Source organism: Colletotrichum tamarilloi (assembly GCF_030869305.1).
Source record: "Colletotrichum tamarilloi strain Tom-12 chromosome Unknown Scaffold_85.1, whole genome shotgun sequence".
NCBI classification, from domain to species: Eukaryota; Fungi; Ascomycota; class Sordariomycetes; order Glomerellales; family Glomerellaceae; genus Colletotrichum; species Colletotrichum tamarilloi.
In genome coordinates, this window is record NW_026849468.1 from 30,563 (window position 1) to 43,763 (window position 13,201).

A 13,201-nucleotide genomic window follows, 5' to 3' on the forward strand; every position below is an offset into this window, starting at 1 on the left:
ATCGATGCTTAGTCCATCCCGATCCATCTCCTACGCTCCCGACGTCTTGGCTATGAACCCGTCTTGACCAGCTTCGCATGGGCTCAGTCCGCGGCGGACTGTGTTCCCCCCGGCATTCCCGAACCAGTCCCGATGAGGCTCTCGTTGAAGCTGCGACTCTACGAACCAGTCTTGGCTGCTACTCTATACAGCAACGCAAGGCCAACAAGAAAACAAACACAAAGCTGACAAATTCCAACCCACCCCTCGAGGATCGTCTACGGTCTTCAGTCTCGCGCATCACAGGCGACGCGTTCGCCATCCCAGGAGGCGTACGAATACGTAGTAGTATGCATCAGATCTCTCTTCTTGGGTATATTCACTGAGCTATAACAACCTGAATCCTCGCCATCCACATATCCATGCATCCACCCGCCCTCCCCATTCCCTTGGCCCTCCCCATGAGATGGGCCTCGCCTGCCGGGGAGTTAACCCCACGTTCCGCCACCACCACCTCCACGACCGCCCTTTCTCTGCGCACTCAGCCTCCAGTCGTCCTCCCCAGCATACTTATTATGCAGCGGCTGGATCCTCTCCGCCTGCTTCCTCTTGGACAACCGATCCGTCGGCGCAACCTTGAAGAACGTGGGCGCCGCTTCCACGAGCCACTTTGGCTCGATGCTCGTCGTGCAGTGCATGTACTCCTTGGTCGTCAGCACGAGCGTGTGGTAAATGACCCACTCGGCCTGTTTCCCAAACAGCGCCGAGCTCGGGTGGAGGTACACCGGCGTCCCCTCGATGAGCGTCTTGTACCCTTCCTGCGGATCCTTGCGCGCCGCGTTGCGGAAGAAGCCAGAGCAGAGCGCCTGCCGCACAATCTGCGTATGCCGCCCGCAACTGACGATGGGGTGTCGGTACCGGTCCATGATCTTAACGAGCTGGTCGTGCACGTCCTTGGCGCGCTTCATTGAACGCGCCTGGATGAAGTTCTCGAAACACCAGGGGCTCGAGTAACTACTTTGCTTCCATGAGTTGTAGACGTTCAGCAGTGTGAGGTGGTCGCCGTGCGGGTCGTGGAATTTGGCCTTCTTCTGGTCTGCTTGCGACTGCTTCTCTTTGGGGCGGTAAAAAACATTGGGGAGATTGAGCATGGCGACAATGATGAGCATCTCTGCTGAGCACTTCATGTCAACGGAGATGATGAGCACCTTGGCCAGAGACGGTTCCATGGGAAAGTCTGCCATCTTTCGTCCCAGTCGCGTCAGCAGGCCCTCGTCATCCAGAGCACTGAGCGCATATAGCTCTTCTAATGCTGTAAGCATAGTGTTAATTGGCGGGGGGTCCATGAAGTCAAAGTGCAACAGGTCGTTGATGCCCATGGCTTTGAGCATGAGAATGACGTGCGACAAGTTCTGCCTCTGGATCTCGGGGATGGTTGTAGGCAACATCTCGGACTGGTAGGCCGCTTCGGTGTACAAGCGGAAACACTTTCCAGGTCCTGTACGTCCGGCGCGGCCAGCACGTTGATTCGCCTGGGCTTGCGAAATCGGCGTGACAACCAATGAATCCATGCCCAACTTGGGATCGTAAGCGTTCTGTTTGACGAAACCAGGGTCAACGACGAAGTAAATGTTATCGATTGTGATGGATGTTTCGGCAATGTTGGTGGCAATGACCACCTTTCGGCAGCCAGGAGGTGCAGGATCGAAAATACGGCTCTGCATCTCATTGGGGAGTGCAGAGTATACAGGCAAAATGATGAGCTCTGGGACGTTGGGTCCTAATGCTTTCATCCGCTCATACAGAATCTCAGCCGATGTATCGATTTCTTCCTGACCCGTCAAGAAAAGCAAGATATCTCCAGGCGGTTCGGTAAGGTGAATCTGCATCACGGTGACGAGCGCAGCATCGAGATAGTCAGATTCGGGCTCGCGTGAGTACAGCACCTCGACGGGGAACGTGCGACCAGGAATCGTGAAAATGGGACAGCCGTCGAAATACGAAGAGAACTTGTCGGCGTCGAGCGTTGCCGATGTGGCAATGACCTTGAGATCCTTCCGACGCTTCATCGTCTTCTTCAGAAGCGCAAACAAGACATCCGTAGAAATGGTACGCTCGTGGGCCTCGTCGAGCATGATAACTGAGTAGCGCCTCAGATCGGGATCGACGAGGATTTCACGCTGAAGCATACCATCCGTCATATACTTGATCTTCGTCGCAGGACTGGTCTTGTCCTCGAAACGAATCGTGTAACCGACAGCCTCACCCAGCGGTGTGCCAACTTCTTCGGCCACACGCTTAGCAACGGACATGGCAGCTACACGTCTGGGCTGTGTGCAACCAATGACTCCGTCGTTGGCGAAGCCATCCTCGGCGAGATATTGCGTCAGTTGCGTCGTCTTGCCTGAACCAGTCTCTCCGATAACCACCATGACTTGGTGCTCCCTAACAGCGTCTAAGAACTTCCGCCTAAAGGCGAAGACAGGCAACGACTCTCGTTGATCCTTGATGCTCATGTTCGTCCGCTTGCCAAAAGTCTGGTCCTTTGGCGCCACAGCTCGCTTCCATTCCGGAACAGCGTCGGGCTTGCTCTGGGCCATCTGGGACTTGGCGTTTCGTAGATCGCTGGCGAACTTGCGCTTGTCTGGATCTGCCATCGGGTCGTTCCACTGCGCAGAGAGGTCGACCTTGGAGTCTTCCGCCGCGGCAGCCTCTGCTTCTTGTTGCTTTAGCTCCTTTCGCTCCTTTGCCAACGCAGTGCCCGACATGGCAGCTCTGTTCATAGAGCCATCGGGTGCTTTGACGACTCGAATGGGTGACAGTTCCAATGATTGCTTCGTCTGACCGGCCAGGAATGGCGGTTCCTCCTCTCGAACCTCGATATCGACATCCTGCTCCAGCTCCAATTCTCCATCGCCTGTCAGTGTCGCGTTATAATCTTCTTCGAGGTCGGGGTAATCGGAAGCCTTCGCGACACCGGACGCGATCAGCTGGCGGATCTCCCATCTTTCCGGGGACGTCATGCGCTTCTTCTGCCGGCGAGGCTGATGCTGTGGTGGTGGCATCGGCCCATCGTCAAACATGTTTCCATTCCGGCCGCCGCCGCCGCCACCCAACGCTTGCATATTTGCGCCCGAGGATATCCTGTCTTCCGGGTACAGATCCATGCCCGTCTCTTGGTCCACCTCCTTCATTGACAGTCCTATCCTGTTCCCCTCGATATTGACAACCTTGACTTTGACGTCCTGGCCCTTTTCCAACAGATCTGACGGGTGATTGACCCGCTGACCTTCCACCAGCCTCGAAATGTGTACCAAACCATCCACCTTGCCACGTACGCCATGCAGGTTGACAAAGGCGCCGAAATCCTTGATACCCGTGACATGCCCACTGTAAACCTTGTGCAACTGAGGCGCATCGTCGACTTCGGGCTCGGGTGCCCTCCTAAAGCGGCCATCGTCCTCGTCATCGTAGTTGCGTCTCCGACTCCTCTGCTTCAGCGAAGGTCCGCTCTCGTAATCATCGTGCGATCGTGATCTCGACCGGTACTTGTCGCGCTTCCTCCGCTCCCTCGACCTCGACCGACCCCTCCGCTTCCGCCGTGAGTCGCGCCCGTCGTCTGGGCTGCGGCTTCGCTTGCGCGAGTCTGGTTTATCTTTCCGCGCCTTTCCCTCCAACCCTTCCAAAAGCGCTAGCGTATCGTCAATGGCGTCGACGCCGTCACCTATACTGTCGTACGCCACCGGCTTGTCGGGCACCGAGAGGCCTCTAAAGATCTCGTCCTTCTCTGCGGCGCTGCGATGGTGGTGTTCGTCGCTGCTGCCGGCACCGTTGCTATTCTTCTTTGCTTTGCCCTTCATCTTTGGGTGCATAGTGAGCACCAGGCGATCGACGCTCTCGACTAAACTCGGGGGGAAGTCGGCACCCATGCCGGCGAGCTTCTTCTTGAAGCCATCGTAGTCTTCGGCTTCGACTCGCTGGGCGATGATGAACTCGGCGAGCGTCTTGTCGGAAACGCCCAAATGGTTCTGCAGTTCGGAGGTCACCTTGGACACGAGCGACAAGAGCTCAAGATTCAAGAGGTCGTCCATGGTGGCGGAGAGTAGGTGACCTATGGGTGAAAACAGGACCTCCAAGTGCGATGGTCACTGGTTGAGGCCTCAAAAAAGTCTAGGTTGCTGCACGCTGCGTGCGACGAGACATGACAGCACTGACAGGGAAGTGTCGGAGAAAGCGCTTTCCGTTCCGACTTCGCCCCACCCACTGGTAGCAGTACGTACTGGGTAAGCTCTGCCGGATGTCTCTCGTGCTCTTTCACACCAACTCCGAATGACCACCTTCAGTTGATTGTCCATGGTTCAGTTAGTAGAAGAGCTAGCTATAACCAATTCATCAGTGTTTCCCTCATAGAATAATTGTAGGAAACCTGAACGTTCATATACATGCAGTCACTTCCTCATTCAGTGATCCCTTTCCACTTCCTCGTTCACATCTATCCTATCTTTGGAAATCCCTCCGGTTTCTCTTCAAGACTCTATTCCAATTGAACGTGCGAACTAAATGAGCAAATTATTGAGCAAGAGCGGATGGGGAAAGAACAAGCACGAATGGGTGACGGAAATCAGAGGCATTGGCAACGGAAGAGTCAGACCTTTGCACCAAGCTATCTAGGGAGAGTCACGACGCTGTCTCGAACCTCTTGAGAAATACCCAAATCTTGAAACTCCGTAGTGAAGAGCTCTCGAATATGCCACCCCAGTCTCCAGAATAGAATCTCTCAGGCCTTGCATGTAAATCGTGTCCGTCATTCAAGACAACTCAAGCCAGGACAACTGGAGAAGTACACTGCCTTACGATTACAATTGGTATTATATACTACTACTAGACTGTATGCCTGGGTCTGTCCTGTATTGCTAGGAGAAGCCCTCGATGATACCGCTACTTCCGGGCATTCGTCATGCCCAATTTCCTTCACTGAATGTTAACCCACCCTCCCGCATTGCCCGAGCAACATCTCAGTGTGGGGTTCCCGCAATTTTAGTAGATGTCGTCCGTGTTCTACCTGTGCAGCCGGCCTGCATTGGTTCCATGCAGGGCCCATAGTTGATGCGAGGTAACCTTTGGGTTCCCTGCCGTTAGCACGCGGTAGTGACATCCTTCAGACTACGAAGCAACAGATGCACAAATCATAAGAATAAAATAGTGGTATTGAATAAGTCTGCAAAGGAATCCCCGACGCCTGGTGTGATGATGATGATGGTGTATCTCAAGGTCGTTATCATGGATGCGAGCCTGTTGTCCTCCTCAGGAGCGACTTCTACTTCGCACCAAAGCGCGCTCGACTGTATCTGGGTATTGTAATCGTTGAGCAAACCGTGCTCGTCTGTAGCCTGTTGGTGGATGATGGTCTTTGTTTATCGCACAAATCATGGCCCGCAAAACTTTTCGTGGTGGTGCTGCGAAAGTCGAGGACCGGTAGCCTCTGTATCCCGAGCAACTTCTATCGAGCCGGCAGGGAAGTGGTCTTGGACCTCACTCTTCCTTTTCCATTTCTTCGAATATCTTGATCAAACTCCGCACGCCCTTGAGCGCGTTTTCGTCGGGACCCTGGCCGGGAGTCCACTGTGCGTGAGCGAAATCAATAAGTTTCAACGTGAAGACCTTGGGCAATTCGACATCGTCGTCATCGTCATCGTCGTCTGAAAGGCTACCGTGATCAGGAACATGGATCGTCACACGGTCTTCCTCGATCAGCTCGATGCCACTATCCACACGGGAGGTAGTTCTACCAGGCTTCTCGCTCTCTGCCTCAACCTTGGCCTCCGCGGCCACGATACTGTCGACGGCCGCGTTGTTCTGCGCAATGGCTTCTCTGAGCTTGTCGCCGTCGCCCTCGAAAACGAACAGTAAGCTAGCCGAGTACATTCTGCTCTCTTCCGAAGAGAGGACACGTTCGACGTTTCGCAGGTCATGCAGGAAAGCCGTAACAACCGCGCGTGCCAGGTCGTCGTCGATACCGGCGGCCTTGTTGAAGATGAATTTACGGAAGTTTTCGACAACATTATCGGTATTTACGTAGGTGCGGCCGTAGTCCTTATCGTATACCTTGTAGTCATTCTGATCCAGCTCCGACTTCATGGTGGAGCCGCGCCAGACCTTCATACCCGCGATTCTAAAGCCCAGGGGGCCGTGTGTGGTCTTGCTCGTGATGTCGTCGAACCTGCGCTTCTTCTCGGCAGGCGCATCGTCGGCCCACAGCCTGACACCCAACTTGACGTCGAGAAAGTTGGGCGAGGTAAAGCCCGAGCCAGAGTTGTTGAGGACGACCGACTGATCGGTCTTGATCTTCTTTGACTTGTTCTGCACCCACTTTCCGTTCTCCTGATGCGAATCGGCCGGGGGCTGCCCGGTAACGGAGGCCTCGAGCTCCTTCTTGGCCTCAGGCGAGGCGACGGGACCGGGAACACCATCTTCGACAGAGCTGAGTTCGAGAGGGTCGACAAGGCTCAAGGTTCCCCAGAAGTCGGGCATTATTTCTTTGAAGTCGGCATGCGCAGGGTCTGAGTAGGCCGATTGATAAAAATCGATCTCTGCCTGCGTACAGGGCTTGATGAACATGGAGCCATCGGCAGTGGTCATGGTTCCAGCACTGAAAGTGGCGAACTAGCGTTAGAATCTTGATTCCTTTGCGAGACTTTACAGCGCACCTCGTCGAGCACAGGGGGCGCCGAGGGCGAGGGAAGCGAGGCAGAGCAAGTACTTACTGGCCAGCAACGGTGTGATCGTAGTCGAGAAGATCAGAGAGATCAGGGAGATTGGGAATCTTTGTTTTGGACATGGTGCTTGCGCTAGGGAGAGTTGGAAAAAACGAGAGAGAATCGGTGGTTGTTGAAGAGTGTCTATGGGCGATTCGGTTGCCCAGGGGGTATCCTAGATGCGCCTGGCGCGTGGAAGTCGGGGTAAATGGAAAGTTTTGTAACGGATGTTATGCTGGATGGCCGTAGCGCGGCGTGGCGAACTGATGTATGTCTGCGCGTTGTGCGTCTTCTTGGCTTTCTATTTCTCTGGCTCTTTCTATCTGGTAAATGTCGGTAAACGGTAGTCGAGACGGCTTGGCAAGGGAAGCGAATGGAGGCGCGAGCCTGAGAGCTGTGGATCGGCAATGTTGAGAACTTGAAGAGAGACGAGCCTCCAGGAGTCCAGTGTCGAGATGAAGGGGACGGGGAGAGGTTAAAATGCAGTTGGTCTAGTTCCGGGGTGGTGTGGGAGGATGGTGACAAGGGAACAAGGTTAGATGACAGGATGGGGAGGAGAAAGAAGGAGACGTAGTCACGAATACACGATGAATGAGTGAATGTGTTTGGCAGGCGCCGGCAGCCCAGCAGCAACCAAATTGATTTGGGCGCGAGAGCGAGATTGAAAATGCCATTCGCGAAGTGGTACGTACCTCCGAGGCGCTGCGATGTTGTACCGTAAGGCACTTCGTACTTGGAACTTTGAAAAGGTATCTCTGTGTCCCCAACGAAGTGCAAGGTACTTTCAGCAGCACAAGGTACTTTTTTTGCAGTGGATCGTCGCGCCCCTTCCCCCAAAGCCTGAGGGAGGGTTCCATTGAGTACGTATCTACCTTACCTACCCACCTAGGCACGGAGTACCTTACCTAAAGTACCTTGCCTTGTGCAAGTGGCAGACGGGACGGGACAAGAAGTCTTTTCAGGCAATGAGCGCTGCTTGCTCCCGTCCAACTTGGCCAGAGGCGTTCGAGAACAGAGACACAAACACGACGTCGCAACGGTGCTGGTAGCAGGCATGATTTACCTTCAGGTGCCTTGGGGTGAGGTGGGTGGCACGGGATGGAACAAGGAAAAGGGACCAGAACAACCGCAAACGCAAACGAACCCCCGCTGCCCGCTATTCTCAGGGACCTCTTCTACCTATCGAAACGACGCTACTTCCTCTTCCGCCCCCTCCATCCACTTCCAGGCTTTGTCTGTGCCCCTCCAAAAAAGACCCTTGCCGGTCGCTGCGGGAGTCCAACGTTGGAAAAGAACTAGAAAGGTGGCGGAAGCTGCGAATCTGCTCAGCCACATCACCAATAATCTCCCTTCTTCCTCTTCCTCCCTCACTTTTCAACTTCAATTCAGCCCTTTCCTTTCAGAATCCGCCTTGTCCAGCCGCTGGCCCATGTCGCTCCCACATCCAGGCGTACACACGAACCACAGGCATTCCATACTCGAGCCACTCCGTGAGCCATGGACCCCAACCGCCTGTCCCGCAGTCGGCCGAGTGCCTTACTCAAGTTCCTTGTCTCTTCCCCTCTATTCAACCTTGCTCCAAAGTTCCAACAGGGCCTGAATAGGCGCAGCTCATATTCCCTTTATTTGCACGACACAGCAAGTCGAGGCTTTGGTCAAGGTTGTCGTGGCAGACGAGCTAACTCCCACTGGTGTTCAATATACTGAGGATCCTGCATACAAAGGGCGATGCGTCAGCTGGCCTGCGACTTCGCTTACCTTACAGCGTATCTCTCCGAGTCTGGCGCTGGCTTTCACGGAGCATTCTCTCTCGGGACCTTCGCTTTTGAACAATCTCGACGGTGTGACTGTATCTCATGAATCAGCGGCGACTCTACACGAAATGGCAGTCGCGAGTTTCGCCATTGCCGAAGATCTGGCACGGATCGTTGGACAGGTTCATCGTGATGCCTCCCACCACTACCACAAAAAGGTTGCATCGCCACGCCTGTGAGATCCAAAGGGAACCAACGGCCCGTATCTGCCTCTCTTCACGATACCACCAGCTGCTCGGGTCATGTCGTGTTATCTGCATCGGATGGTCTCACCGCTGCCTCTCCAGCGCACGAGAGATGCCCCTCTTGCTCTCCCGTGACAGGACCGAATCGTGTCAGCTGGGCTTTCCACACAGCAGATGGAATATGCAGCCCGCCGCCTTGGTCAGTCATCATTCATCCTCTTCCTCCTGCGGCGCGCGCCATACGAATGCGATGGGGACTTTTCATGCATGGTGATTGTAACTCCGCCTCAGCTTTTTCCACCCGCCTCAAAGAAGCGAAATGCCGCGCTGCAGATGCAAGCCATCCTACAATTCCAATGATATTATGCCGCGTCCCACGTACCTAAGGCACGTACGGCACGCAGGCTTCCACCCACCAACCCACCGGGCGTGCTTTTCACGTCACAAACCCCTGAGCAAGCCAGGCTCTCGGAGACAATTGGCTCACCGTCAGCGTTTGTATGGAAGATCGTCTGCAGCAGGCCTCCGATAACTGGGAATGCCTGAAGTGATTGGGTCGTATGGATTCTTACATCAGGCAAAGTTTAGATCGGATCCGCGATCTGCGCATACCGTTTCCGAGGACCAAACAGTATCTCATGCTTTTTCAACATACTTGTGTTGCGCCGGGGGGAGACCAGAAAGCATCTTGGGAATGAGTTTCCTGCTAATTCCATGGTTTTTTTTTCAGTGTGCTCTTACTGTAAGTTGTGATACAAGGAAGGCGGTGATGCAAACCGTCTCCTTCCTTTGTAAGTGCGATGGGAAAGTTATGGAATCGGAAGTGGAAAGAATGAGGAATACCCTTTCCCTGCATACTAGCCACCTTACCTTTCGGTAGAATCTCTTTTCCAAGACCAAAAGCGTGAAGTGATTACCCGTCTTCACCTCCAGTACACTTGCTTCTCTTCTCTACGCAACCGCGATCTGTAGACTTGCACTTCCTCTCCTCATACAACAAGATATCCATCTTCAGCCACAACGAAAACACCGCGACAACATGGCTGGCAAAAAGTCCGCCACGGCCGACCGCGGTCCAACTGCCATGCACAAGTATCGCGGCACTGGTTTCGAGGGTATACCTCATTGGACCACATTCGATCGCGGCTGTGCCTTGCTGACATGCTCTCCCAGAATTCTATGCCGACCCTCCCATGGCTCCTGCCGAAGCCCAGGAGGAGCGTGAGAACATCTACAGCCTGTAAGTGATTCGTGTCATCCATCGCTAGCTCCGGGCAATCACTGACGTGGGCTTACAGAGAGTTGACCTTTGCCGAGTAAGATTCTTCCTTCCTCGTTTGACTTTACAACTTCAACTAACGGACCAAAAGACGCATCCAATCATGCATTCAGCGCTACCGCGCTCGCCGCCGTCTGGGCGCTTCCGACCGGATCTTCAACAAGTACCTCTTCTTGGGAGGCATCGACACCACACCTCGCATGTTTGGCGGCAATGTAGATGCCGACCTCAAGGACATGACACCGGCAGAGAGACGAGAAGCAACGGCCATTGACACCGTCTACAGCTCCGGCGGTGGTGCGCGGTTTTACAACGACGATGATCCCGATGGCTGGGATGTCGACTTTGCCGGTGTAGTCGCGGGTTTTTGCTCCGAGACGCTCCCGAACGAGACGGCCTGGGACTACGCGCAGATGGGCAAGGCGGTTGGCCTGCTAGAGAACTTTCTCACCTATATCCTCCACCACGACGTGTGCCCAGAGTATGACGCCAATGTCAAAGAAGCTCTGGATCTCTGCCAAAAGGCCAAAGTCGACCTGCCGTTGTCTCATCAAGCTCTCCTCCGATTTCCTGGCCAATTCAATTTGGCGCTGTCGGAGCTGTTTTGCAATGACTTTTTCTTCTTTGGAGACGCCGAGGAATTCCAGCGGCCAATGGATTTCTCCCCTGAAGCGGTTTTCAAGGTTGCAATGGCAATGAATGCTACCCAGGAGCAGTTCAATGCCGTCGCTAATGGTCTGAAATACGGCACCATTGAGGTCATCGGCGAGGAGGAGTGCAGCGTCGAGATTATCTCCATTCACCGGCCGAATGATGAGGCGCACAGGCTCACACGGAGCATTCGTCTAGGCAAGGGACACCGATTCGAGCCCGTCGGAATAATCATCACGAAGCCTTGCGTCATTGAGGATGGCTACGACTACGGAGAGGACATCACTTTGTCTGATGAACAGCGGGACACCTTCTACCTGGAAGATTCAATCCTGCAGCGCCTGAAGCCAGGTTTCAAACTGCAACTCTGCGTATGCGAGCTCAACATTGGCATCAAGTTTGTGAAGCAGGCTCGTCAAGTTCTCGTGGAATGGTACACCTTCCTGCCGCAGAACCTCATGCGACACTACAAGGAGCCCGCACCTAATGAGCGCCCTGCCCCGTCGGCCATCAAGGAAGACGCGAAGACCGGCAAGCAAGAAGCTGTAACTAACTGACTACCGACATTGGTCTAGTACAAGAGTTATCGGCTGGCTGTCACTACGCGAACATCACTGGATTGCCCGTCTCATGGAAGATGACAGAGGTCATGGGCTAGGTGGACTATAAGCAAGAGGATAGCTTGAGGCTGAAAACGGGGCATTTCATTAGACTTCCCCCTAGGTAGCTACGTCACAAAAGCATGGGCGTTTCGGAAAGGTTGGACCAAGATACCCCGTTATAGAGACGAGTCTTGAGGATCTGGTACCTAGTACCTAGTGTATGTGAATGATACAGTGAGAAATCCCACCAGTGTCTCGCGTAAACTCGTGCAAAACGTTATTACTTCGTCAAACCACCCCAACTCCACATACCGACGGGTTCCAAACAATCCCCGCGCTCACAAAAACTAAACCAATTTATAAGAGCCACCAATGGAATAACAAGCCGGGCAAGCCTAAGCGAAGAAAAGCCAGAAAAGCCGGAGAAAAACAAGAAGAAAGCAGTCGAGAGAAATAGAGGATGGCAACGGCAGCAGTAGAGTCAAAGACCCTACAACGCCACTCTAGGATATCTCCATCCTGCTCTAATCCCGAGTCTGAATCTTGTTGTCGCCAGCCACGACCTCAGCATAGCTAGGCGGCACAGCACCATCGCTGCTTCCCTCGCCGGCGCCACCCTGCTGCGCAGAGTACTGCTGAGGCTGCTGCTGCTGTCTCGAGGAACCGCCAGCATTGTTGTTGTTGTTGCTGCTGTTGTTCGTGGTACCGTATCCGACGGCGCCGTTACCCTTGCCGCCGTGCTGCGAGGGGCGGGGCTGCTGGCGCGGCTGCTGGGTGTGAGGACCGTTGCCGTTGGGGCCGTTGCCGTGGACAAAGACGTAGGTGACGCGGCCGCCCTCGCGGTCCTGTTGCGGGACGGACTCGTATTCGTAGTCTGGCTCGGGGAATTTGGCGATGATGTACCAGGCGTGGATGAGGCCTGGGATGTAGCCTAGGAGGCAGAGGAGGATGTTGATTATTGAGTCTGCGCCGCAGATGCCGCGCTTGACCCAGACTGTTGGAGTAGATGTTAGTTTTGGTTCAGTTGAGAGTATGCGATTTGGAATGCGCGGATGGATGGAAATGTAATTACCTGGGAGAGGCGGGAAGAGGAGGGCCAGGAGGCCGAGGAAGATGTCTGCGGAACACATTTCGGCAGTGTGATGCTGGGATTGTAACGTGTGTAAGGTGTAGTGGTGATTGCAGAGAGACTTGAGGGTCTCTGCGGTGTTGATGCTTGTAGTAGTCTAAAGTCGACGCTTTTGCAAGAAGATGTTCTTGCGCAGAAGTTACAGGTGGGTGGCTGAATGGGTGCAAATAAGGTGACGTTTGCGCCTCTCGCCTCTCAAGGTTTCGGTCCCGCGGGCTCAGATCAGGTCAGCAGGCAGCGAAGCAATTGAGCCGTGAGCCGGTACGTAACGGGTCGTAAGGGTGGCGGAGCTGGGATGACTGGTGAGGCGTGGGGGACTTGCGTAATGGTGCTGGTTAGGTCCGAGGTAAGACGGCCAAATGATTGGTTGCTGCGGAAGAACATGCGGCCGAGGCGGAGGCAGCCGGGGGATGTGAGGTGGAGCTTGGGTTCCTGAGGGGCATCACCGCACCGGGGTGGATCCCTGGATCGCGCGCTTTTTGCCGATGTTTCTGGACTTTTGCGGTTGCTTCTTACGGTCATGCGCCTCGACGAATCCCTTGTTCATTGATCAAGTCTTTCTTGAAAGAAAAGCTTGTATCAATACGCCTGAATCACAGTCTTACTTCTTAAAATATTATAATACGCACCGTGTTTCCAGTCCCGCTAGCTGGCGAATATGCAGGAACATGGAAGCCGCATGCGACAGTGACGACGGCCCTGGGAATCGCTGCCCCGCCGAATAAACCCCCGCCAGGTGTGGGAAGCTCCCGCACGGACCATCCCAGTATCCCCAGCCGTGATGTCAAGGTCCCCAATTGAAATTCC

General features: G+C 54.3%; 4 protein-coding genes across 4 annotated transcripts; 1 reads left to right on the forward strand and 3 right to left on the reverse strand.

Annotated features, from left to right (window-relative positions):
• Nucleotides 1-467: 467 nt before the first annotated feature.
• CTAM01_12928 (helicase associated domain-containing protein) lies at nt 468-4,070 on the reverse strand (the record flags this gene model as incomplete). Its single annotated transcript, XM_060528933.1, has 1 exon — nt 468-4,070. The coding sequence occupies one exon, from the start codon at nt 4,068-4,070 to the stop codon at nt 468-470; it is 3,603 nt and encodes a 1,200-aa protein (XP_060376460.1).
• Nucleotides 4,071-5,511: 1,441 nt separating this feature from the next.
• Nucleotides 5,512-6,817, reverse strand: CTAM01_12929 (inositol polyphosphate kinase; the record flags this gene model as incomplete). Its single annotated transcript, XM_060528934.1, has 2 exons — nt 5,512-6,628; nt 6,744-6,817. The coding sequence occupies 2 exons, from the start codon at nt 6,815-6,817 to the stop codon at nt 5,512-5,514; spliced, it is 1,191 nt and encodes a 396-aa protein (XP_060376461.1).
• A 2,955-nt stretch (nt 6,818-9,772) lies between these two features.
• CTAM01_12930 (argonaute siRNA chaperone complex subunit Arb1) lies at nt 9,773-11,220 on the forward strand (the record flags this gene model as incomplete). Its single annotated transcript, XM_060528935.1, has 4 exons — nt 9,773-9,848; nt 9,907-9,973; nt 10,032-10,049; nt 10,104-11,220. The coding sequence occupies 4 exons, from the start codon at nt 9,773-9,775 to the stop codon at nt 11,218-11,220; spliced, it is 1,278 nt and encodes a 425-aa protein (XP_060376462.1).
• A 569-nt stretch (nt 11,221-11,789) lies between these two features.
• Nucleotides 11,790-12,941, reverse strand: CTAM01_12931 (uncharacterized protein; the record flags this gene model as incomplete). The annotated part of the gene is made up of 3 exons (XM_060528936.1): nt 11,790-12,259; nt 12,338-12,491; nt 12,846-12,941. 3 exons carry the CDS (start codon nt 12,939-12,941, stop codon nt 11,790-11,792), a joined length of 720 nt encoding a protein of 239 aa, XP_060376463.1.
• Between the last annotated feature and the right edge of the window lie 260 nt (nt 12,942-13,201).